Raw genomic sequence first — 24,037 nt, forward strand, 5'->3', positions numbered from 1 at the left:
ACTTCAACACAGCTTTTTAGAGTAACTTTAGAGGAGGGTAGTAGGAAAAGCTGCTCTAATTCCTGTCTGATCAGCCACTAGTACTTGTCCTGTCTGTACCACTTTTGATATTGCGATGTGTCACTGCTAGCAGTAAGATGTGGATGTTTAGCTGGACGGCTGAAATGTTAGTGGAAGGAAATGAAACTCCTGACTGATTGATGTTGATGGGGTGCCTGTGGGAGATTATTGGCGTTCCCAGGAATCAGATGTCTATGGGCCAACCAGCACAAAGATATGCCAAAAAAATTGCATATGAAGAAGTACTTCAATTTCTAGTTAATTTGGTTTTCTATTGGTTTGTTAACATAAAGGATCATTCAGTATTTGAGGTTGATATTGATACCTCTTTCAGTATACACGCACTTGAATTTATTATGTATGTCTTGTGACCATATAATACATCAAAGTGGGAGTTATCCCAGAGCTTCTCCATAGGCTGCCTGATGTAGGTCCAATTTGTGTATGAGGTACCAATTATGGCAACCATTAATGGCCTTCAATTTCTCAGATGGATTATGACCCAGTTGATATACTTTGTGCTAATGATTCTTTCATATGAGTCTGAAATCTCCCTTTTTTAGGAGGTGGTTGCTATGCTGTCTGGGCAATTAGAGTATCAGTATCCTTTTTATAACCTTTATGAGAGTACAGATGCTGACAGTTTTTCTGATTCTGTTGCTATGGGTACTCTTACAAGCACTTCATCCTTTTTGTGTTTGTTTTAACCATCTCGCTGTGATTTTTAAGTCACTAAAAAAACCAAACCCATTCATATTTCTTTCTTCTGCTTTACTAATTTTACTCCACTCAAACATTTTTGCCACGTGAACTTCTTTTACTTTGCTGCCCTTGTTCTATCTCACCTCTTTTATAATTTCACCTCATACCATGTGAACTATACTTTTTGTTTGCCTTCTGTTTGTCATGGTCTCCAGAGCTTCAGCCTTTAGATATGTATAATTTTTATATGTATGTGCGTGTGTGTATATATATATTTATATGTCTGTGTGTAGCTCGTTCTATGGATCATATGGGGACCATCACTCATCCTTAGCATATGTGCCTCTTGGAAATGTAACAAGTGCTCCTTTTGCTCAGCTGTGGTTGTTAGGGCTGCACTGCTGCCTGCTCTCCTCTTCCCTCCTCATACTCAGTGACATTACAAAAAAAAAAAATAGTGAAGCCAAGTGGTTTTATTCCTTTTCCCTAGCAGTTTGATCAGACCTTTGTGGCATCCTCTTGCTTTCCTAACAGCTAGGACTGTTATTTCTCCTCCACCCTCAGAGACACTGCTGGGGAAAACAACTCTGTCAAATACATAACTAAGGAACTCTAACTGGTTATCTTCCCTTCAAATGACCGGGAGATGGCAATTTACAGGCTTTGATAAATTTTAAGAGCTGAGCCTGTTGGTACAGTAAGGAGACTCTGTTCATGGCAGTTCACTTTCCTTTGTGGGACTGATGTGAGAAGCCTAAAGCCACCCTAGAATTGTTTTCTTAATTGGAAAACTAGTGCATATTGGTGCCAGGCATCCTCCTCTGTTTTCACCCATGCAAAAAACCCATTGCCATCAGTGCAGACTTGGTGAGTACTTCGGGCGATGAAGTCTCCACAAGTCAGCAGCTACTTTCTCCAGAGGCCAGTGTATGTGTGTTACTAACTGCGTAAACAAGAGCAGGCTCGGATACAGAAGAGAGAATTCTCACAGCTTTGAGCACATTAGATATGTGGCTCAGACCCTGCTTATATGTAAGAGAAGTTGCCTTAAATTGCTTGAGACTTTTTAGGCATTCCTCTGTGTCTTCAAGTAAAGGAATGCTGGAGCCTGCCATGATCTACAGCGGACAGCAGCACTGATTCCTGGTAAGTGCAGGCTGACAGAAGACAAACTCTAATATCCACTCTAGGGTGCTGAAGGAGTTTGTTTTCATCTAGGAGCAGGATGGGCTGCAGTCAGCGTTTAGTAGAAGTCCAGACACCGCTCAATTTCTAAATCAGTGTTTCATGTGAAGGAGAGACGTCTGCTTACCCCCAGCCTCCAGATACAAACTGTGAATTCTCAAGTGGCAACACCAAAGAAAATTCTGTGATGGAGCCCAATGAAGAACAGCTTTTTTATGGACTATACAAAGTGTTGAAATTCATGATGAAACAAGATTTGTGCTCTAGCTGATTTGTTCTGCTTTCTAAAATCAGCACCAAATGAGTCTGATATAGTGATGTGCACTGTGGTATTATCTCTGACAAAACATTTGTTCTAACTTCTGACTGCTGGAAGATCTAATAGCTATGTCTTTAAGACAGTAATAGTTAAACTCAGGGAAATTGCAACCTTCTGGCCTGAAAGTCCACAGTTTGTCTCTAATCAAATACATTACCTTATTTTTATTGTTTCTAAATATCATCTCTTTAAAAAGTAGCAAAGAGGAAATAATTTTCTTCAGGTATTATTTTTCCTGCCATGTACTGTTGTTACCCCCACCATAACTTATGCATGTAAAAACTGTAGGTTCCAACCCACAGGAGAGTTTGTCTGACCCAGGATTTAGGAGACAAAGAGGTTCACTCAGCCGGCTTTAAACCCTGCACCAAGTAAAGGGGGTGACAAGCCCTAGAGAGAGGGAGGTCTGTTTGCACTTTTAATGTTACCGATGAGTTTTGTTTTAACCAGACTGAGGAGGCTTGGAGGATGATCAGATCACTGTCTGTATGACATGACAGAACTAGTAGATTACTGCCAAGTTCTTTCTGAACAAAAAGTATTTGGCATTTTGTTTTAGAACCTGCATCCTGCCTTAGGCACTGAGAGGAGAACTGAGCCTTCCCTCCCAATGTATGTGGGATTGTGTGGTTTCTGTCGTTCCCTTCACGTCTGCACACCTGCCTGCTGCTTCTGCAGGACTTGAGTTCTCACACCTGTGCTTAGACCATCAACTTCCAAGTTTTAGTGAGAAGCTTTGGTTTAAAATCAAGTTTTTAAAAGTCATCATTTTTTTCCCAGAATAAAAAGCTGTAGTTCGGAAAAATCATCCAAATACTTGAATTACATAACATGAATTGCTTATACAATTTTGTTACATTTTACTGGAATTACTGTTTCTGCAAAAATTGTGTGTTTTTTTTTTTTACAAATCCAGGGTCTTGAAACATTTTTCTGTCCAGCTTAAAAAGCCCCAGCAAACCAGAAACCTCCTCATTTACATGAGTCTGCTTTAAAGAGGAAAACATTGAAATTTTCAGTCATTATAGGTGTGGGGGTTTTGCATTATTTTTTGGTTTATATATGTAAAAAATTCGCTGTTGTGAATCCACGTCCTGGTTTTGGCTGGGATAGAGTTAATTTTCTTTTAGTAGCTGGTACAGTGCCATGGTTTGGATTTAGTGTGAGAATAATGTTGATAACACACTGATGTTTTAGTTGTTGGTAAGTAGCGCTTATCCTGAATTAAGGATTTTTCAGTTTCCCGTGCTCTGCCAGCACGCAGGTGCTCAAAAAGCTGGGAGGGAGCCTGTCCAGGACAGCTGACCTGCACTAGCCAAAGGGATATTCCATACCCTAGAACGTCACGCTCAGTATATCAGCTGGGGGGAGTTGGGGGGGGGAATCACTGCTCAGGCATCGGTCAGTGTGCATTGTGCATCACTTGTCTTGGGTTTTATTTCTTTTTGCTATATCCCTCTTCATTACAATAATATAATAATTCTTATTTATTATTATAGTTTAGTTATTAAGCTGTCCTTATCTCCACCCACGAGTTTTACTTTTCTTTCCTGATTCTCCTCCCCATCCCTCTGAGCGGGGAGGAGTGAGCGAGCAGCTGTGGTGCTTAGTTGCTGGCTCGGCCTAAACCATGACAATCCAAAAAATGAATGGCACAGAGAAATGATATTTATATCCTTTTATATTTATATATATAATAAAAAATTGTTGTTTGATAATGCCATAAACAGATAGTTTTTAGTATGGATTAGGTATGTCTGATGATTAAATTGAAACAAGTAATAGTAGAGTTCAGAGTGATAACAACAACCCCAAGATCAAACGCAAGGCTGTTTTAGGTTTTGGGGTTTTTTTTGTATGGGGGGGTTTGTTTTGTAGCTGGCAGATGAGGGTTTACCCAGCATGCTTTTCAGATCGACACTGCACTATGGTTATTAGCTGTGCTGGACTGTGATGTGCAGACTTGCTTGCATTTGCAATGTTTACCGGTGTTAATATAATTCTTCCCGAGTTCTGAGATGGTCTATACGCAGCCATAACACTGTAATTTAATGACCTTATTTTTTATATACATTTTCTGCACATATGCACTGACAGAGGAGGCTTTGGGAAAGCAAGAAGCTTCTACCAGTCTGTCCCGGGCTGCCTGTATCACCCCCTTGTTGAGCTGGCAGGGGGAGGAGCTGTTGGCATCAGACAGCAGAGACTTGGAGTCTGTAGCTGTTGACTGTAGATGGGCCCAGTTCCCCAGAACATCAAAAATGTGTGCTAAGCAGAAACAAATGTGATTTAAAAGCAGTACTTATGCATTTATTGCAGACAGATAAGCCTGTTCAATGTAACAGTGTTGTGGTAAGATGTGATAAGCGTTTGTCCCCTTTAACACAGGTACGTTGCTCTGCCCCTCTCTCAGGTGATAACATTTCCTTAGGAGGAGGGGCTGACCTTCTGAAGCCCGCCCCAGCCAACGCTGGCAGACGGCCCAGTTCTGCTGACACAGTTGCAACGGAGCCGTGGCTGCGGCCAGGAACGTCAGAGACGCTCCAACGCTTCATGGCTGAAGAGTCGAGCCCGGCGAAGCTTTCACCCGAAAACACGCTACCGCTTGGCTGGCAGGGCCTGTCAACTGCACATGGCTGAGGGCAGCCCCTGTGCACCTGCCCTGCCTTTCCGCTGCGGAGGGACTGCTCAGCACTACCGCACTTTCCAGGGCTGCTTGTAGGGATAGTTCTCTTCTGTGTACCTAGTGTGGAGCCGTACGGATGATTTAAAATAGCAATAATAAAGTAACAAGCTGCAGTGTAGTGGAGCTGTAGAGCAGGGATGGTTTATGTTACATGACGTGGGAAGTGGAGGAAGAGCTTGGTGGTTTTTGCACTTTTTGTACAAGTTAAGTTTCAGCCTCAGAGCTGGACTTACCACAAAAACTGTGTGTGTGAATTTGATATTAAATCAAAATTAATTTTGAGCTTTGTTTATAGCCAAACTCCAAAACTGTCTGGAAATGGAGTAACTGAACAGCAGAGGTGCATTTTAAGCTTTTACCAAAAGAGTGAATAACTTGGAGAAGGACACGTGCTGTTCATACAGTGCTGAGTGCTGTCCTGCATGAAAGCTCAGCAGTTTCATGGAAAAATGACTTACTAGCAATGTGTCTTATGTTTCCTAACCTGTTATGTGCTGGAAATACAGATGTTGTTGCATATATTTAATTTATGGTTCTGATTTCAGAGTTAATAAATTATTTTGTTACTAAAAATGTGAAAGCAGACTTAAATTTTCATATTTATCATTTGCTTCAGCTTCCATTTACTCCCGAACAAACTAGAATGTTAACACTGTCTTTAAAGAAGCAGGAAAAACATGTCAAAAAGTTGCTAAATAAAAGCACAGAGCTTTAGCAAGAAGGACATGTAGAAGGAAACAAGGTTTTAGTTTAGGGAACTGAAACACCAAGGTGAACCAAGTAAGGCTGACTTTCTGTTAGTAATTCCCACCCAGAGGCCAAAGCTTGACAAGCAGGGAGAAACAAATGATGAAACAAAACTGATTTGTAAAAGTCCGTTTTTACTAAAATGTCACCTTCAAGCTTCTGTGTAGCTGCTCGAAGGCCAGGACTGTTCTGTGGCGACAGCAGGCCAGAGGTGCTTGCTGGGAGAGGTACTTGAACATCATGTTATGCTCAGCTGCTTCATCGGTTTAGCATGTTCCTTCTCAGAGAGGAAGTGCCAAATCAAGCTAATTCTTACCCTGAGTTTCTGGCTCATCAGCCAAAAGGCTTATGACCTTCCTCAGTTTGGGTACGGCAGCAACAGCCAGTAAGCAAGGCAGGGATGGTGGTGTAATCCAAGCCCTAGGCTAGAGGATGTAGTACAGACCTCATGGCTGCTCGATTCTGAACTTCCCAGAGGCAGGAATGCCAAAATAATTTTAAGCAGCAAAGGTGAAAATGTTTTGTAATACAGTTACTGCCCTAGCACAAAGCCTCTCATGTTGAAGCCCACCTTATACATTTTGTACTTCGGCACCTGCCAGCCTTCCCCTCATTTTTGATGCCTGATGCCTCTTTCCAGTTGCTTCATGAGTTGAGTTGAACTTTGTGATATATTCACTGTACTAACTCCAGGCTAGGTACACACCTGGTGTTCTCTTCCTCCTCACTTAGTGGCCTATGTATTTTAATTTTTCTTTATTCCCTGAACTTTTAAAGTTTTACCCCTGATAGAAGCATAGTGTTACCCTAAAAAGCCAGCCTTGTTTAACCACAAGCATTTTTGTCACTGAGCATCGCCACAGGCTGGCATTCATGTCCTCCAGTTGAAGTCTAGGACACAGCACAGCCCCCCCTTCACCTCTGCAGTGACCTGAAACCACTGACCTTGTTTCAGCGTCGCTGCTCAGCAGCACTTTGCACAGTGCACCAGGCCCTGCTGACCTGCTCTCCTCCCCTGGGCATGCAGGGTACTCTTGGTCCTTCACATCTTTCCTTTCCAAACCTTCAGTTTTCTCTGCATATCCAAAGTTCAGTTCTAGGCAGGGCCTTTCTGCCTACCTTCCTCATTTTTTTTAAAGACAAATCTCATCTGCAAAATAAATGCAGCTGCAATTGCCAGTGCTGAGCTCAAAGCTGAGATGACTAAACCAGCACCCATTTCCTACCCCAATGATCCTTGTAGACGTGAGTGTTTGGAGAGCCTCAAGTTGAACGTGATACCCCGAGCACAGCTGGTGCAGTTCTGGCACTGCAAAAACTAGAGGTACAGAAAGGAGTAACGATGGTACAGGAGTTCAGTTTCCAATGAACCAAGACTGAACAGCTGTGAGGCCTTTTCCACATAAAGTGTAAATAAGGTGAGGCATGAGGCAGTCACCCTGTAAAAGAGTCATGACTAAATAGGAGCACACAACAGAACAATGAAGCAGTGAGGTTTAAAACAAACCCAACTCAAACTACCAAATGTTTTAGATAATCTGTTGTACTCACTGTACTGAATGCTGAACCTGAAGCACAGGCATTTAAAAAGGAATTGGGCAGGCACACGGGTAAGATCCATCCACGCCTGTTGAAACAGTGCTCTGGGTAACAGCGTCAGGAACGCCTGGGCCGACAGTGGTACCAAGAACACTGTTTGCTACAGGCATGGGGGAGACTGTGACATCGACAGGGATGGGACACGTTATACTTACTCTAATTGCTACTGATCACTGACAGACAAGACAGACCTCAGGTCTGGCCTAGTACAGTGACTTAAGATTTGAACATTACACAACAAACTGAAAAAACTAATACACCGCCCAAGAAGAAGGGCTGTACAATTACAATTAATTAAAACCACCTCAATTCTCCCCCTTCTGACTTTGGTAAATGCAATCTGGTTTTGGTCCACCCCAATTAACAGGATGAGAGAAGTCCCAGTCACAGGTCGTGCCTTTTAATTCCCTCCACTGGCTTTTCCATAGCGATTTCATTGTACTGCTTACGCTTATTTCTGGAGCCTGCTGTCAACGGCTACAGGGAGATTCATTCCTCTGCGAGATCAGGCTCCCTCGCCCGCTTTCTCAGTCTTCACACTCCTCTCCCCTGCTAGTCGTGAGTTTTGTGAGAACACACCGGAGAACAATCCAATTCCACTTTTACTTACAGAATCAAAGACACTGACAAGGTTTAGCTGGCTGATGTATTCTGAGTCAGCAGTCAGGTGACCTGTAATCCCAGCCCTTCCCTCCCATCCACCCTCACTCCATAGTCTGTTTCGTTTTAGTATTTTAATCCCCAGAAAGCAAAATGCAGTATTTGAGTTTCTATCTGTGCAGCACTGCAGGGTTTAGTTGACTAGTCTACCTACAAGCACTTTTATTCTCCTCTCCCACACCCCCCTGTTTTTTTAAAAAACCTAAACAACTTACCCTTCTTTTTCACCCTTCTCTGCCTAACAGTGAGAAGCCACATCCTAGTCCACCAAAGGGCACCCACCTTTCTGCCCCCAGAGGGCTGGGCTTTGTTCCTCTGGAACAAGAGCATGAGGCAAGGGGAACTGTAAAACAAGTAGCTGTGGATTAGACTGGTTTTGATTGCACTGATGAAAGAGTTCAAAAACTTTATTGACCTATAACCTGATTAGAATATGCCAGATGAGAACCAAATATTGTACAGAAAGTTGTACAGAATTTTTTTTACATAGAAAACTTTACATATCTGTACCATATACATTTTGTCCATCTGAAAAAAATTTCTACATCCATTGTAATACAGAATGCTTGACAATCTTGTCTTTTAACCATCAGAGCACAATTCACAGTATGAATACATTTCCAATAAATTTAACCATCCCCAAACCATGCCAGATTTGTTACTTGAATATATTCAACATTAAATTCTGTACATAAGAGTGAAATCTACATCAAACAAAAAACATCTGACAGCAGACACAACCTAGACTTGTTTGCAGTGATTCAAGTTCCAGTCCTTGAAGGATCATCATCTCAATGGCTCGTTATATTTAAAAGCCCTAAAACAAGTATATTACAGGTAGTTATGTCAGTCATGATATTTCTACCTCTGTTCTTGACAAAAGTCAGCAACACTAACTTCTGGGCTACAACGAAACCAAAAAAACAAAAAAAAAAAAGAAAAAGGAAAAAGAAAAAAAAAATCACAATCCAAAAAAAATAAACCCAAACTTCTAGTGCATTTGGTAAACAATGAAGTGTTATGGGTTTTCAGCAAATCAATAATACAGAAATAAAACAATTCAGGAAGAACTGTATAGTGTTAAAGAGTTTATATTACAGACCTGCATCTCTGTACATTTTTCACAGAAGGATGATTACCAATGTCTCAGACAGCCTGAGTGTGCAAAAATCTCAGAATAAGAATATCAGACATAGTTGCTAAATATCTTTTACCATGAACAATAATCTCCATTTTCTTTTCACTATAAACATTTTATCCTTCAAAATACAGCTCTCCTGAGTTGTACTTCTTGCAGAAGCTCAAACCTTTACATATATAGTTCTTTGGGTACATTTTACTTTCACACCCGCCACAAACATCTGCTGCCATACTGCTGTCTAGGACAGTAAAGGATATTGCAGCCCATGCTGACATGAGGACTGTGCTAAAAACTGGCTCTGTGCTCAGCATGAGCCAGGTAAGAGAAACCGATAGAGATAATCCATCAGGAAATAAAGGGACTGGAGTGTTGCAAGCCTTAATTACAGTGGTAAGCATCTGTACCGTTACCCTTGGATACACATTGCCATACAAAGAAACCATTTTTATGGATATCCAGACAGAATGGCTCAGCTACCTGGTCCTTTTATTTAGCTGAGGAGTATAAACTTTTAAACGGAGCAATACTCAGTCACTATCTGCTACTGCTTGCTTATTCCAGACTCTTGTTCTGGTGGTTGGGATATTTGGAAAACCACACCAATCCGCAGGAAAAACCTTCGTAGAACAGCTCGAAGTTCAGGAATAAGGTCAAACTGCATAATTTCACACAAGAGAGGATAGTAGAATGAGGCATGAGCCTTGAACTGAGGAGAAAACAAACAAGAAATTATTCTATCATGCATCAATACACCTCAGAAAGCACGCTGCAAGTGAAGAATTTTAAATACTCTCCCAAGTCAAGGTGAGAAACCCACAAAGTGACAAGCAGAAACCTCTTTATTACTGAAGCCAGCAGTGCTAGAATAAGGCTAAGACAGCTGTGATGTGCTCTGACAGATGCTCACTAGCTACACGCAGCTCCTTGCTAATGCTTATTTTTCAAGAGGAAGAATTTTTCTATTATTAGTTATGTTTTTTGTTGTAGTTGGCCCGTTTCACTTAATATTTCAGCCAAGTTTTGTTAGAAATAAAGGGAGATCTAAATATGGATTTCTTTACTGCAGGATTGATTTGGAGAAAGTCAAGGTGATGTACATGTAGCCCTGGAAGCAGAAACAGGAGTTATTTGTTTGAATAAAATATCAGCCACTAATCCTCTTCCTCAGCAGGCGAGGGATAGTAAAACAACTTAACACACACTTCTCAAGGATTTTAGCATCTTCTAAATTTTCTCAGACACTTCTATCACTAACCGCACCTTCACTCTGTACTACTACTGTCAGTATATGTGAAGTGCAGTTTCAATGTATGTTCCCTCAAAAAAGTTTCTACAGAGCAGCAGGAGCTTTTAATGTCAAGTATCTAACTGCGTGAAGAACTGGTCTGAAACAACTACTTACCTGTAAATGTTGTCTTAAATACTATTCCAAACAATTACTTACCCTTTCGTCACTTATCTTCAAGACTTTAGTCAAAAATAAGAGTAATAGATTAGTCCAGGCTTCCCGATGACTTTCTGATGTAAGAGTGAGGAAATAACTCAGAGCCTCACTGCAGACACTAGAGAGAAAAGACACAATAACTAGTAGCTAACATTTTAATTTGAGCTCTAGTGCAGAAAGGGAGCTTTGGCTTTGCAACTATACCAGTGTAGAACAGCATCGTTTTATGAAAGCTACCCTAAGCCTGATTAGTAATAGAAAGCGGTGACTTTTTTAAACTTAAAACCAAAGTCCTAGGACTTCAGTATCAAATATGCTGACAAAACATGATTGCACTGTTTGTGCATATATTTAAAGTGTATCAAGTGCTCTGTGAGAGGTATTAAAATGCATGTGACAAAATGATATGTAGACTTCAAAAATTAATCTCATGCTGCTGTAACCAGGCAGTTTACAGCTCTGGTCCCTGGTCTATAAACCTTAAAATACTTTCCCTGTGTTACTGCCGTGGTTTTAAGCCCCCTACTATTCCAACATTTGCTTGAACAACTTTCTAAACTGAAAACATTCAGGTGAAACTTAGTATTCACAGTAATGAATAACCAAAAAGCCAAAAGCTTCTGTATGCCCACAGGCTCCCTCAAGCCCAGTGCTCATTTCTGCAGATGAGAATAAACAGCATCAGGTCCCTAAAACATGTGAGGTTACTGAAAGAAAAAAAGCAGGGTTTAGGTGGTAGTTGCTTTTCTTTTCAGAGGAACCATAACAATCCCCCACCTACCCATGTGCTACAAAAAAAGGTGACAAAACCTTTGTTCTCTCCTGCAAAACATGCAATGAGAACAAAAAGCAGAGGCAGCATTACTAGCTGGAGCCACAGCAGTCTCCACACAACATAAAACCTCTTAGTACCAACTGCAACCACCACCATACTGTGTTAGCTCTAAGAAGTTTACTGCAAACAGAGAAGGTCTATCCTTTTAAATAAAAATAAACATTCTTTAACATCAGAAACAACATCAACAGGTTCAGCTACATGGACCTTACTTGAGCAGTCTTTGCTGGACTTCCTCCCACGCACTGGTTCGGCTTTCATCCATGTACATACGGAACAGAATGCGCAGCCCACAGGCAAGACTGCTAGTCTCCTGTTTCAGAAGATTAGGCTTTGATTTGCCTTTGAAACCTAGAGAAATTCCAAGCATCCATTTAGATTTTTGTTTCATATAACATTTTTCCTTACAATCTCCCACTTCTTCTAAGCATCTTCTGCACACAGAAAGTTAGAAGAACCACCTTATGTAATTAATTTCTCATGACATTCAGTACAACGGAGTACTGCTAAAAATTAACCTATGTATATACACCATAAGCATGTTTGACACCCATTTTTATATAAGCTTCCAAGTAGATGTAAAACCTGGGTGTACGATAAAAGTGCATTCTAACCACCTGAACAATGAACTATTTTGTCTCAATCGTATATTCATAGTGTATACTGTTTTACTGCACTTTTTTTTTGGACTAAAATGTCTACAATACTATTGTTTCCCAAGCTGTTATTACATAATTAAACTTGGCTTGCTAGTGGAGATCCATACTAGCAAAAAGCATACCCATAAATATCAATACTACCTCACTCAAGCTGAAGTGGTTCTGTGTATGCATGTGTCAACGCACAACACAGCTTGCTGCACATTCGCATTTTGCATCACCGTTAAAAATATTAATATAGCTAACTTTGCTGCAAGCATCAGGTTAAATACAAGGCTACAGAGAGTCCATTTTCCATCTGTTTCAGAAAATGACATATATGACATACACTGGTGGGTAAAACAACCCCCTAACAAGTTTTTGGGGTTTTGTGCCTGCAGCTTCCAAGTATGGGACTCACACCTACAGCCAGGGATCAGCTTGGCAGCCGTAAACCAGTGAAACCTTAAATTTTAGGCAATCGAAAAGATACTTGCACCTGCACAGATGAGGTCTCCTCCCCTTAGGGAATCTAGGGTTATGAAGTTACAGCCTGATACTCAATTTTACATTCAGTATCAAAGCACTTTTGACCTATTTTTGGATCAATTCAAAGCACTGTAACACATTCACACAAAATATTTCTCCAAGGTGGCTGACTCACCTGCCTTCCAGAGAGCAGTTCTTTGTTCATTGTTTGAATTAAATGCTTTAGCAAATCTGTGAGATTCCAGCAGACAATCGAGAAGTTTGAAAAGCTGCTGTGATGTTAGAAAACGATACATCCCTTGATCTTGTGTATCCACATGGACATCGAAGTCTACGGCATCTCTCTATTAAAAAAGAAAGAAAGAAAAGAAACAAAAGAGATCAAGTAAAAATTCACAATTGTCTTCAGCCAGTTCCAGTGATAACTCAATCCTACTCTGTTTTCATCTGTACTTGTATTTAAACTTAGAACTGTATCAAAAGTTGTATCCACTTCCCAGTTACATAAATCCCTTTGAACAATACAGGTTTTGATCTCCACAGTGTGCTGCCCCAGCACAGCAAATGCAGTTTAATGCAAGATGTAAAAGATCTCAACAGTCTGCTGGAAGTTCTCAAGCATCTCTAAAAACTGTAAATTAGAAGATGCTACAGAGTTTATGAAACTTTGCCCACCAGAGAAAAAGCTCTTAAAGAGAGAGATACCTATCAGTTCTACTTACTTGTGCTGCTGCTAGATTCTCTGCATCCTCTTTTTTGCTAGTTGCTGGGAAGAACACAATATTGTCGATAGTCTGAATGAGTTCCAGTTGCACAACACATTTGATCAAAAGAGCAGCAAATAACTTCTGTTCTGGAAATTCTTTTAAGGAAAGAAAAAGAAAATTGCTCATTAACTAAAGAACTGCAATACTTTTTTCTTTTTTTGAGCTATTTTGGGGTTAAGTTGAGGAACAGCTTAAATTCAAGCACATTCATAAACCAAACCTGGAATCCACCCATCTGAACTACTCTTCTAAAACCAGAACTGATCATCATGTTAACAATTGGCAGGTTTTAAAAAACTGTTTCCTAAGTTTAAAGTCGCCTGCCATACATTTGACACATATTCAATGTTACCTCACTGAAACTAGTGACCTTGCCAGTGCAGTGGCAAGAACCAGAGGCTGAGACTGCCCACAAGCAGAGGAGGCTCAGGATAGCACTGATATCACTGATGCTTGTTTGTACTTGTGGCAAGTACTAATACCACCAGGCATGAGCATTTTAAGCGCCAACACCTAACTCTGCACAAGAACCTTAATGGTTTGATATACTCTCTTCAAATCTGTCTAAGTACACTTCGTTATTTCAGCTATTGCTTCTGTTGCATTCTGCACAGAAAGAACTTCTCAGAAAAAAAAAAAATCATTTACATAGCATTATAAGGACAGTAATATTTTTATATTTTGCTCTGGGTAAAAAACCTGGAAGTTAGCAGCTGAACTCTAGATTTTTAAAGCACAGTTCAAAAATGTGGATCCGCAAGAGTCCAACAGAATTCTGTCATACTACATGTATTTAACCAGTGTTATTTTCTTCACATCGTGTTTCTAAAGTTATAGCTGGGGCTGTAACTAAAGGTATCAAATGTCTGCTAAATACTACACTTAACAGATATAAAATGCCAAATCACTACAAAACACGTACTTGCTGTTGGCCTGGTTTTACTCATTTCTTCACCTGCTGTGGACCCTGTGCTGGGCTGATATGGGCGTCCATCTGAAGATCTGGGCTGAATAGAATCATTAATATCTACTGACTTCTGTGAGATTGTATCCTGAAAAGAAAGCAAAAAAACCCCCCAACTAATTAATTTACAGAAAACTTCTGTAAGCTAATTGTCAATAGTGTTGTGCTCTTCATAGCTTAAGACAACTGGTGTTTCAACACTGCACTTTTTCATTCACTTCAGCCATATTTGATATTAGCATTCAAGAAAGATGTACCAAAAAGATGACCTACTAAGAAAGAATTAAAAATATAACAAGCAACAAATACTTAATTACAGAGCAAAGTCAATGAGCAGTGTTTTGCACCGAGGTTTGTGGTATGGCATCCAAGCATTTAGTATCTCGGCCAGCCATTAGTTTGACTTTTACCAGATTAAGTGTATGAGGTTTGCTGCAATGTTCCAATACTGGGAAATGCAGTAACTAGGTTGATCTACAATAAAAACCTCTAATAGCTTCTATGAGAATTTGTATTCCTTTTATAACAGATGCAAATGTGAACACACAGCTCTTAAATGACAAGTCCAAAGAATATGAGGTATCATCAAACTTTAATCTTTACTTGCCTTTACTCCCTTGAATGTTCTGAATTATATGCTCCTACTAACATGTTTGTAGGTGCTACAGGAATTTACCACAGTAAAATGATGGAGGAGGAGAATATATGCATATCAAGAAAATGCTCTAATTTCAAATCCTTTTGCCAGAGAGCTGTTTCACCAGACTTCTGCAATGTGTTATGATTCTCCATGTTGTACTGTGTTATTGATGTTTTTGGTTTATTTTTTAATAAATATCTTCCTTCTTGATCAGTTGAATGTAAAGTATTAAAACCAATGATAATACCTACTGTTTTCATTTCAGAAAGCATTCACTAAAAGAAGGAAATGAATGTAATTAATTAATAACAAAATAGATTATCATTAACTGCAAAGCAGTTATATATAGTGATTACTGTCCCTTTCAATAACGCAGCATTTCTATTGGCATTCGTTCCATAAATGCCACTGGAGACTACATGTTAATTCCCTGCATTGTGCTGTTAGCAAGATTTAAATCTACACACACAGTTCCTACAAAGAACACATCAAGTTCTCATACCAGTAAATAACCAAGGTTTTCATTGTTATTAAGTATAAATACACTTTTAATAGACATTATGTCTACAGATAGTAGAGCTCTTCATTATATTTGAACTATATGAAGAAAAATTAGATGGAGATATCTAAAGCCTGCAAAAATTCTATCCTACCAAAATAAAGGAACCAAAATATAACTCCTTTAACACTATGTATTATACAAGTTCTGTTAATTTTGAAGTTGTAAAGTATCTTTTTACACTGAAGACAAAAAAGATTTTTGAAAACATTAATGTTGGGCTGTTTCAAAAAGGAAAGATCTTTCGATTTATTCATGACTAAGACATTTAATGTATTTGCCATTTTTTCAGATTATTGTATTTGACATAAAGGGATCAAAAACGTAGCCAAATTTTAAATCAAACATTTTATACATCAAACAGTACAAATGAGTCAAGATACAGCAAGCTCATTCAGTCACGCGGATGTAAAAATACCTGTATAATAAGAACTCGCCATCAGAAACATTTATACTCTGTTGTAAGTAAATTATGTTAACACTCCATAAAGATAAATGGAGGGAGCCGGTCTCTCGTAGAACTCATTTGGGACCGTATCCTTGAAAAATTTTTATCAAATGCTTCATCAGTCTATAAAAAACTTCATGCAGCAATCTTGTGAGAATGTCCAAAAGCTAAACTAATTCTCATCAGTAGTAAAGTAGCTACAGGGCTGTCATTTGTAGGCAAATCCAAATTTTACATCAGTTTGTTCAATCAGTGCTAAGAAATCTGATAGCTATACATATTTTCTACTTCAAACACTGATGTTTAAGTTCTTATTACCAGAGAAAATTTGAAGGAAAAAAAAAGTAAATCTAACTGGCAATCTTTGCACCTCCAACATTTTCTCATCATGCCAGTATACCAAAGAGAATATTGAGCAAAATGGAACAAAAACCATGCCCCAAACCAGAAAACAACTCAAACCCTACAGTCCTACAGACCTACCAGACACAGGACATTACCTAAAACATACACAGGTAACAACCTACAGCCAACTTCTGGAAGCCAGCTTTGATGCAAACAAATATATACTTTTCCTTCTCAATTAATTCCTTGACAATTTTAAGCTGTAAATAGCACTTTATCTGTAAAAAACTTTTTCAAGTAAATCAGAATTAACATATGGGTTTAAACTAAGTATACTTTTCACTTATTCTACTTCACAACACATTTGTACCAAACTCTTGCAAGCTTTTAAAGTATTTTTTATTTCAGCAGCTTACCAGTTTTTCTTTTGCATCAGAGGGAGATCCGGAGCTAAACTCCCCACTGACTGGTCGCCAAGTCAGCAGCCTTGAAAACACAAAACCAGTACCAAATTTAGTTAAGTTTGAAATACAAATCAGAACTGATATTCTGAAAAGTCCACTTCAGTATGGTGGGGTTTTTGTTTTATTTTAAATTAATGGAAGTCAAACATAAAGAGTCAGATATAGATACTTCCATATCTGTAAGCTAATTTCAGTTTTAAGTATACATTTTTTTCTTTCACACATACTGAAAAATTCAAGTATTGTGGTTTTTGAACTTCAACACTTCTGTCAATTGCCTTGGATGGACAACTGTATTATGGGGAGGTAGATTAATATTTCTCAGAAATACTGGATTTGGCTTTAGGCAGTGCTCTAGTGCCATCAGTGGGCCTTGTTCTCTCACATTGGCTGAAGCTTTACCTGGCGTAAGGAATGAATCTACCCCAGGACAAATCAGCATCAATGTCTGAAGATGTTTTGCATTCTCTGTTTGGGATATGTCCCTGCATTGTGGTTCTATTTCCACCTAGGATTCAACACTGCCATTTAGGATTCATTGCTGTTGTGAGGCATCAAGCCACTGACAATACTTCTGATGTCCTCCCTGTTTTCCTACAGCACGCTGCTGTCTTGAGGGTCTTCACCTTAAGCGCTACAAAATTTCTACATTAACTGTAACATATTGAGGATGTCTCTGTTGATTGGATTAAATAATCTAAGTGGTCTCATCATCTTTTGTTCTATCAAATCTATTGCTACAAAGTAAGATTAAAGTTATTTGTCACTAACTATTTAGCCTCAGTTTGTGTGAGTCAGTGCTTGTCGGACATTTGTGTCTGCGCGTCTTAAAGGAGATCTTTCCCACTGTGTTAAGGATCCTAAATTAACATGATCTCCATACAACTAAAGACCATATAACTAAAAAGACAAATTGGAGATAAGAAAAGATAAAATCTTGAGGCATGTAATCAGACAACAAATAAAGCAGAGCAGAGAACTGAATCAATTCTTGAAAGCTACCAGGACACAAACTGCAGATTACTCTGGACTAGAGGTTGTTAAATATGGTGTAATTTATTTTGGGCTATGAAGTCTTAAACTTCCATCTGCCAAAGGAGATTGGAATAATAAGCAGAAGCCAGATCATCTTGATTTGTGCAAGGAACCAGTTCTAACTCTTGAATTTTCCATACACCACCAGCAAGGCCAAGATGTGCTCTCACGAAGCGTCAGAAAATTCCAATTAGGAAAAAATATAAACAGAATAGAAATGAAATAAAAAGAAGAATCAAAGAAACTATTAAAATGAGCTAACAAAGCACGGGCTGATGAGCAAACAGTGAGGTAGATTGAAACCTGGCTAAACAGCTGAGCCAGGAGCGTGGTGATCATGTGCATAAAGTCTCATTGGAGGCCAGTAACTAATGGTGTATGCCAGGGGTCAATACTGGGTCCAATTCTGTTCAACATCTTCATTAATGATCTGGATGATGGGGCAGAGTGGACCCTCAGCAAGTTTGCTGATGACACAAAACTGGGAGGAGTGTCTGATACACCAGAGGGTCATGAGGGACCTTGACAGGCTGGAGAAATGGGCTGACGGGAGCCCGAAGAAGTTCAACAAGGGGAAGTGCAAAGTTCTTCACCTGAAGAGGAACACCCCCAGGCACCAGCACAGGCTGGGGACCACCCAGCTGGAGAGCAGCTTGGCAGAGAAGGCCCTGGGGGTCCTGGTAGACACTGGGTTGGACATGAGTCAGCAATGTGCCCTTGCTGTAAAGAAAGTAAACAGTATCCTGGGCTGCATTAGGAGAGTTGCCAACAGGTGGAGGAAGGTGATCCTGCCCCTCTACTCAGCACTGTCTGTGCCCAGTCCTGGGCTCCCCATTATGAAACAGACATGGACATATTGGAGAGAGTCCAGCAAAAGACCACAAACATGATTAAGGGACTGGAGCATCTCTCCTATGAGGAAAGGCTGAGAGAGCTGGGACTGTTCAGGCCCGAGAGGAGAAGGCTCAGTGGGGATCCCATCAATGACTATAAATACCTGAAGGTTCCTCTGAATATCAGGAAACACTTTTTCACTGTGAGGATGACTGAACACTGGCACCGGTTGCCCAGGGAGGCTGTGGAGCTTCTCTTCTTGGAAATATTCAAAAGCCAAGACATGGTCCTGGGGAAACTGCTCTGGGCAGCCATACTGGAGCAGGGAGGTTGGACCAGACAACCTCCAGAGCCCCTTCCAACCTCAGCCATTCTGTGTGATTGTGTGTTAGTATCTTCAGCTATCAAGACCCTCAATGATTTTGTGGAAGCTTGGCAGGAGTACAGTTTGGGCTTTTCTAGTAAGTGATCCTTGCTGAAATTGGTAGCTGAGTAAATATTCTAGTACTAAGTTTTCCAAACAAGAAAATAATATGATTATCTCTCTTTGCAAAAGGGTAACTTGCCAAGAACCAGCAGAGGCTGCAACTAAGAACTCCTGCAGCCAATGCTGCAACTCTTAAAGAGGTTACACAATACCTGGAAAATGTTTTATATGAATTCTAAAAAAGAACAGATGTAATCTTAACTGATCAGATTAATAAAAACCTCTGCCAGAAGGTGCTTTACACTCCAGAGATTCATAGCATCTGCCTATTTCAAGACAATTAGCAATAAAGCACTTGCCCATAAAACTTTCATATATACCACTATGGAATTTGTCTTTGTCTTCATTTCAGCATTAACTACTGTGTTACTTCCAGACATTGGAAAAACAAAGGTAAAAGGAACATTTGCCTTGTTCTCTAAGTACTGGGGCAGCCTCCACAACAAGCTGGGTATTAAAACACAGCTTGCGTTGTCAAAAAAAAAAAAAAATAAGGCTGGAAGGGCAGGAAGAGCTCCACTGCAGAAGTAAGGCTAATAGAGGGACTAAGAAATTCAAATATGAAATGACGGTCAAACCAGGAGTCACAGGAAAAGAACCAGATTCCATGAAAATAAGGAAAAAAAAGAAGGAGTTGTACAGAAGGAGAAAGAAAAAAATGAGTACAAAGTCTCCATTAAAAATATGAACGAATACGTGTATATTGTTATCATAATTTTTTCTCACCCACCTAAAAAGCTTCAGCTCTAATCAAATATGGTCAAAGTGAAAAGACTGTTTTGAGCAGTTTTGTGTCACCCAACAATTGTTTGGAAAAGAGCAGGTGTACTTTCACCATGGGAAAGGAGACCCATTACCTATGCTCAAGGGATTACTCATGTATAAAACCCAAGTAAGATTTACGTCACCCTGCAAAAGCTGGCAACCTCCCAGAAATGTAACAAGGAATAACAGAATGAATTTGTCAAAGAAGGCATAGAAAGATTAAAAAAGAAGATGAGAAGAATGGAAATCTATGGAAGGAGTCGGATATCCTCCTAGGAAAAATAACCCATTTGAAAAGCAGAAGTGTCATAAACAAAAGGGAATAATGGACATATTTTAAATCAGATACAGCTAAAGACAACAAGAATATTTTGAATGAGTCTAAATATTAAGATATCCAAAATGCTGCTCTGGAAGGGTTTCTAATATTCAGCTGTAATAATACTCAGAAACCCGAGACATACTAAATTAGGGCTAACTCAATTGGATTTATAGATCCAGAGATTTGGTTTCAAATGTGACTTTTGGCAGTTGCAAAAAAAATAATCTTGCTAGCTCCCAGATGTTTCAGCTTGATTTCCATATTACTTTTTGGATGCAATTAATTCATAGCTACTCACATAGAAAAGTAGATGAGGTAGTGACAGATGGATTAACTTATCTTTTAAGCATGAATGAAGCTCTCTCTAAGAGAGCTATCGGATACATAACTCTAAAATTAAGGAAAGACTGATGTGCAGAAGGTTCCCTCTTACTTCAGTTTTCTTCAGGCCTGAACTAGGTGATACCCAGAAACAAATGTCACGAACTAGTTGACAGACATAGGACAAGTAATAATACAACAGTTCAACATTACGACTATCAGATTTGAAAACGAAGTAGTGTTTCACCTCAGTGTTGGTACGGTAGGGGAAAAAACCCCTCATCTTTGATATAATCCTGGATGTGATTTCTTGTTATTCTGCTCTATGATGTATAATGTACTACTCAGAACAGTTCAGCCTTGTTCCAATAAACTTCACATACAGTTATAACATGAAGGGAAAGACAGTTACCAAATATGCAAGATAATTTTCATAAAAAGATTAGGATTCAAAGAAATATATGATGGAAGTTAACCATCAATCACAGACTTAAACCTGTACGACTGTTGCAACGTTTTAGTATTTTGTGGAAAAAGCTTCACATATTATTACAAATTGCAAAGTCTACCTATCAATAGCATTCTTCTATTACAAAAAGAAAATTACCAAAACAATAAACTAGTACTTCTCAAAAAATCCAACATTTTAAAATTTAATCAAGTTACAGTTTTGGGTTTTTTCTTTTTCCTTATCTCCCACATGGTATTTCTAGTTTTTAAGAGTTTATCACTTACAACACAAAAGTAGTGTATCTAACAACTAATTTATCATTATGTTCCAAGGAAGTCTGCTTCTATTTAGTCCACATGTAACACCTTTTGTTTACCCCACCTATTAGATATCTAGCAGTTTGGAATCAGTAAGTTATCTAGCTAAACTGTTTTACAAAGTACAAATATTAAAAGTCATCTTACGCATGAGGGATTGTAGTTTTGAAAATATCCAGCATGCAAGTACAAGTTTTATCCCAGATTTCTAGGGTGAACTTTTCACCATTTAGGATGACAACATTCTCCAAACAGTTTGTACCAGACCGTGCCAGTTGTTCGTTGTCTGGAAAAGACAAACAGTGTATTTGTTTATTCACATTCACCATAGTAAGATCTTAACATTGTTTAACATAACTTGGTACAGTCTTACCTTGCTGCACACACCAGTACAGCTGTGCAAATATATCATCCAAAAGAACATCACTAAGTACTTCTAAATACTGTGTGAATACATCACATATTGCATAAAGTGCATGATTGCAAGTAGTTGTCATCCATTCAGCTTTCTAGGAGGGAGAAAAAAAAAGTTACAACTTTGTTTAAGGTGAAACTTTTAGGATACACATCCCTGCAGGCAAATGGATATATGTATTTACTCAATTTGAATTGCTTTATAGTGACATACAATTCCTTTCTGTATCTCAAAAGCCCAAAAACTCAGAGCCCCAACTTCTTTGCTAACTAGCAGGTTTAAAAACTACAGAAGCGGACAAATAGCTATTCTTGGAGACCAGATTACAGGACAAAACTTAGCATCATGAGATACTGAGTTTGACATTAAACTTAGTGTCTAACCCTAGTTCAATAGTTTAACACCATGCTAAGTTTTCTGTGTTTCTTCTAAGTTATTCAGGGAATAAAAATTTAGGAAGCCAGACATGTCCTTCTACAAATAGTCAGACAGAGCCTCCCAAACAGTTGACAATTTTCATCAAACTTCTAATATTAATAATTTACACATAATTTACATTAGTAAGTCCATTTCTGTTTCACATCCTTGTCAGGACAGTACCTGGTCCTGGTTTGCAGGTCAAAACCTATTTGGCTGGTCAAAAGGGTGCAGTGAAAGCACAGTGCTGTTTTTTGGGTTTCTTTGGTTGGTTCCTGACCCACCCCCCCCCTTCCCCCTTTTTTTTTCCCTAGTCATCAGAAAGTTTTGAACTAGCAGAATTTAATTCTTCTAATTGTGACTTCACTGCTGATTACAAGCCTCATTCCATTGAGCATGCTGCCATTAAATGATGTGTGTCTCAGGTTCCAGACTCCATGTAAAAGCTGGAGTTCTTACAAATCCTAGATACATTGCATTTTATGCTATTCTTCTATTGTTCGTTGTGTAAACTACTAGAGCTTTTACACACATTGTTTAAAAAAAAAGAGAAAAGTGACAAGCCCTCCAACAGAATGCTAATAAAACAAAATAAGGCAACTAGAACCACAGGTCAACCATGCAAGTTTTGAGGTTTGCCTTACATTATTTGGTAAGCTATATTACTGATCAGGTTTTCTACTGTAAATACAGATCTCATGTAAATTATCTTCCCCCACTTTTTTCACCTCAGTCTGCTGTTCTGGCAGTTTCATATTGTCAAATATCCTGAAGACAATCCGAAACAAATCTTGCCACCAGTGTTTTTCGTAAGTATGGCCGTATGTCTTCATTATTTCAAACATTACTGTTAAGCCCCTGAAAGGAAGAAAGAACAACGTATATTAAGAGTTACAAAAAAGACATGCACTAAAACAAACATGTCCAAGTGCAACAGCAGTAATGAACTCAAATACTGTTAAGAACATTATACATTGGTCTGATGAGGATCACCAGTACACTAAAATTAAGCAGAAAATCATCTTTTTTAAAAACCACTTAGAAGTCACAGGTAGTAGCCAGAAAATACTTTTGAGAACTGTGGTAATTTCAGACTAAAATAGGAAAACAACTTCTTTACAAAGGTCCACAAAAATAAAGGAACAAGTATTTCCAGGTAAAAAATACAGAGGTCTAAAAATGAGTATTAATCTTCACCAGATAAAGGAAGTCCAAATGCACAGCTCGCATATAGATGTGTAAATTTAAAATTATTTGTATACACCCTCTCACATTTAACATCAGAACTGCAACAGAATACACTTTATAGGGGAAAAGCCATATTCAAGGAATATAAGCAAGTTTTACATGAAATCAGAGTACAGCTTTGCTTTTTCAACTATTTCTGCAATCCTCAACTAGTTAATGGATCATGCTATAAAACTGATTTTAAAATCCTCAAAGTAAGAATGATGGGCAGGCAGGACTGGGATCATGAGTTTTAATTAAAACCAAAAAAAAAGATTCCAACAGAATTTTGCTGTTGGAGTCCACTAAAACAAAACCTACTTACTGCATGGAGCATTTTACATTTGTTTTAAACAGAGCAAAAATGGAAACGTGACACGAGGATTAACCAGGTCAACTATGACAAATCACTAAAATGGAACAAGTAACAGGTGCATATATCATGGAATCAAACATCATACATTCATATTTACTAATAGAGAGGATCAGTATTGTCACTGGTATCATACAGATTTGGATAGCAAACCGATGTAATATCTTATTTAAAAGAAAAGGGGGGCGGGGTAATGCATATTGACCATCTTGGGTTGACCTTCCTCATTAAAATAATGCTCGCTTGTTATATGTTAGGAAAGTTAAAAGTTGACTTTTACGTTTTACTGTGTTCTGTGCATAAACTACCTCCATCACATCTGACTGTTAAGTTGAGCTGTTTTAAATAGTTTACAGGTTCTATAATAAATGGAAAACAGTC

The 24,037-nt window shown here is 38.9% G+C and overlaps 2 protein-coding genes across 20 annotated transcripts in view; one reads left to right on the plus strand and one right to left on the minus strand.

Annotated features, from left to right (window-relative positions):
• Positions 1 to 5,532, plus strand: part of CSPP1 (centrosome and spindle pole associated protein 1) — a 67,630-nt gene extending 62,098 nt beyond the window's left edge. For 10 of the 15 annotated variants that reach the window (XM_074882601.1, XM_074882592.1, XM_074882548.1 and 7 more), the window contains one exon: positions 4,680 to 5,532. In XM_074882601.1, the coding sequence (XP_074738702.1) occupies positions 4,680 to 4,906 (227 nt within the window). In that variant the 3' untranslated portion in view covers positions 4,907 to 5,532. The other 5 variants (XM_074882591.1, XM_074882625.1, XM_074882604.1 and 2 more) reach the window with 5 other exon arrangements.
• A 2,815-nt stretch (positions 5,533 to 8,347) lies between these two features.
• Positions 8,348 to 24,037, minus strand: part of ARFGEF1 (ARF guanine nucleotide exchange factor 1) — a 100,666-nt gene continuing 84,976 nt past the window's right edge. For 3 of the 5 annotated variants that reach the window (XM_074882513.1, XM_074882510.1, XM_074882529.1), the window contains 10 exons: positions 22,785 to 22,914; positions 21,598 to 21,733; positions 21,372 to 21,510; positions 16,645 to 16,714; positions 14,195 to 14,324; positions 13,228 to 13,367; positions 12,681 to 12,849; positions 11,591 to 11,729; positions 10,544 to 10,661; positions 8,348 to 9,805 (listed from right to left, as the gene is read on the minus strand). In XM_074882513.1, coding sequence (XP_074738614.1) covers positions 9,641 to 9,805; positions 10,544 to 10,661; positions 11,591 to 11,729; positions 12,681 to 12,849; positions 13,228 to 13,367; positions 14,195 to 14,324; positions 16,645 to 16,714; positions 21,372 to 21,510; positions 21,598 to 21,733; positions 22,785 to 22,914 — 1,336 coding nt within the window. In that variant the 3' untranslated portion in view covers positions 8,348 to 9,640. Of the gene's footprint in view, positions 9,806 to 10,543; positions 10,662 to 11,590; positions 11,730 to 12,680; positions 12,850 to 13,227; positions 13,368 to 14,194; positions 14,325 to 14,388; positions 15,152 to 16,644; positions 16,715 to 21,371; positions 21,511 to 21,597; positions 21,734 to 22,784; positions 22,915 to 24,037 lie in introns of those variants that run through there. The other 2 variants (XM_074882521.1, XR_012630693.1) reach the window with 2 other exon arrangements.

Source organism: Strix uralensis, chromosome 1 (assembly GCF_047716275.1).
Source record: "Strix uralensis isolate ZFMK-TIS-50842 chromosome 1, bStrUra1, whole genome shotgun sequence".
Lineage (NCBI taxonomy): Eukaryota > Metazoa > Chordata > Aves > Strigiformes > Strigidae > Strix > Strix uralensis.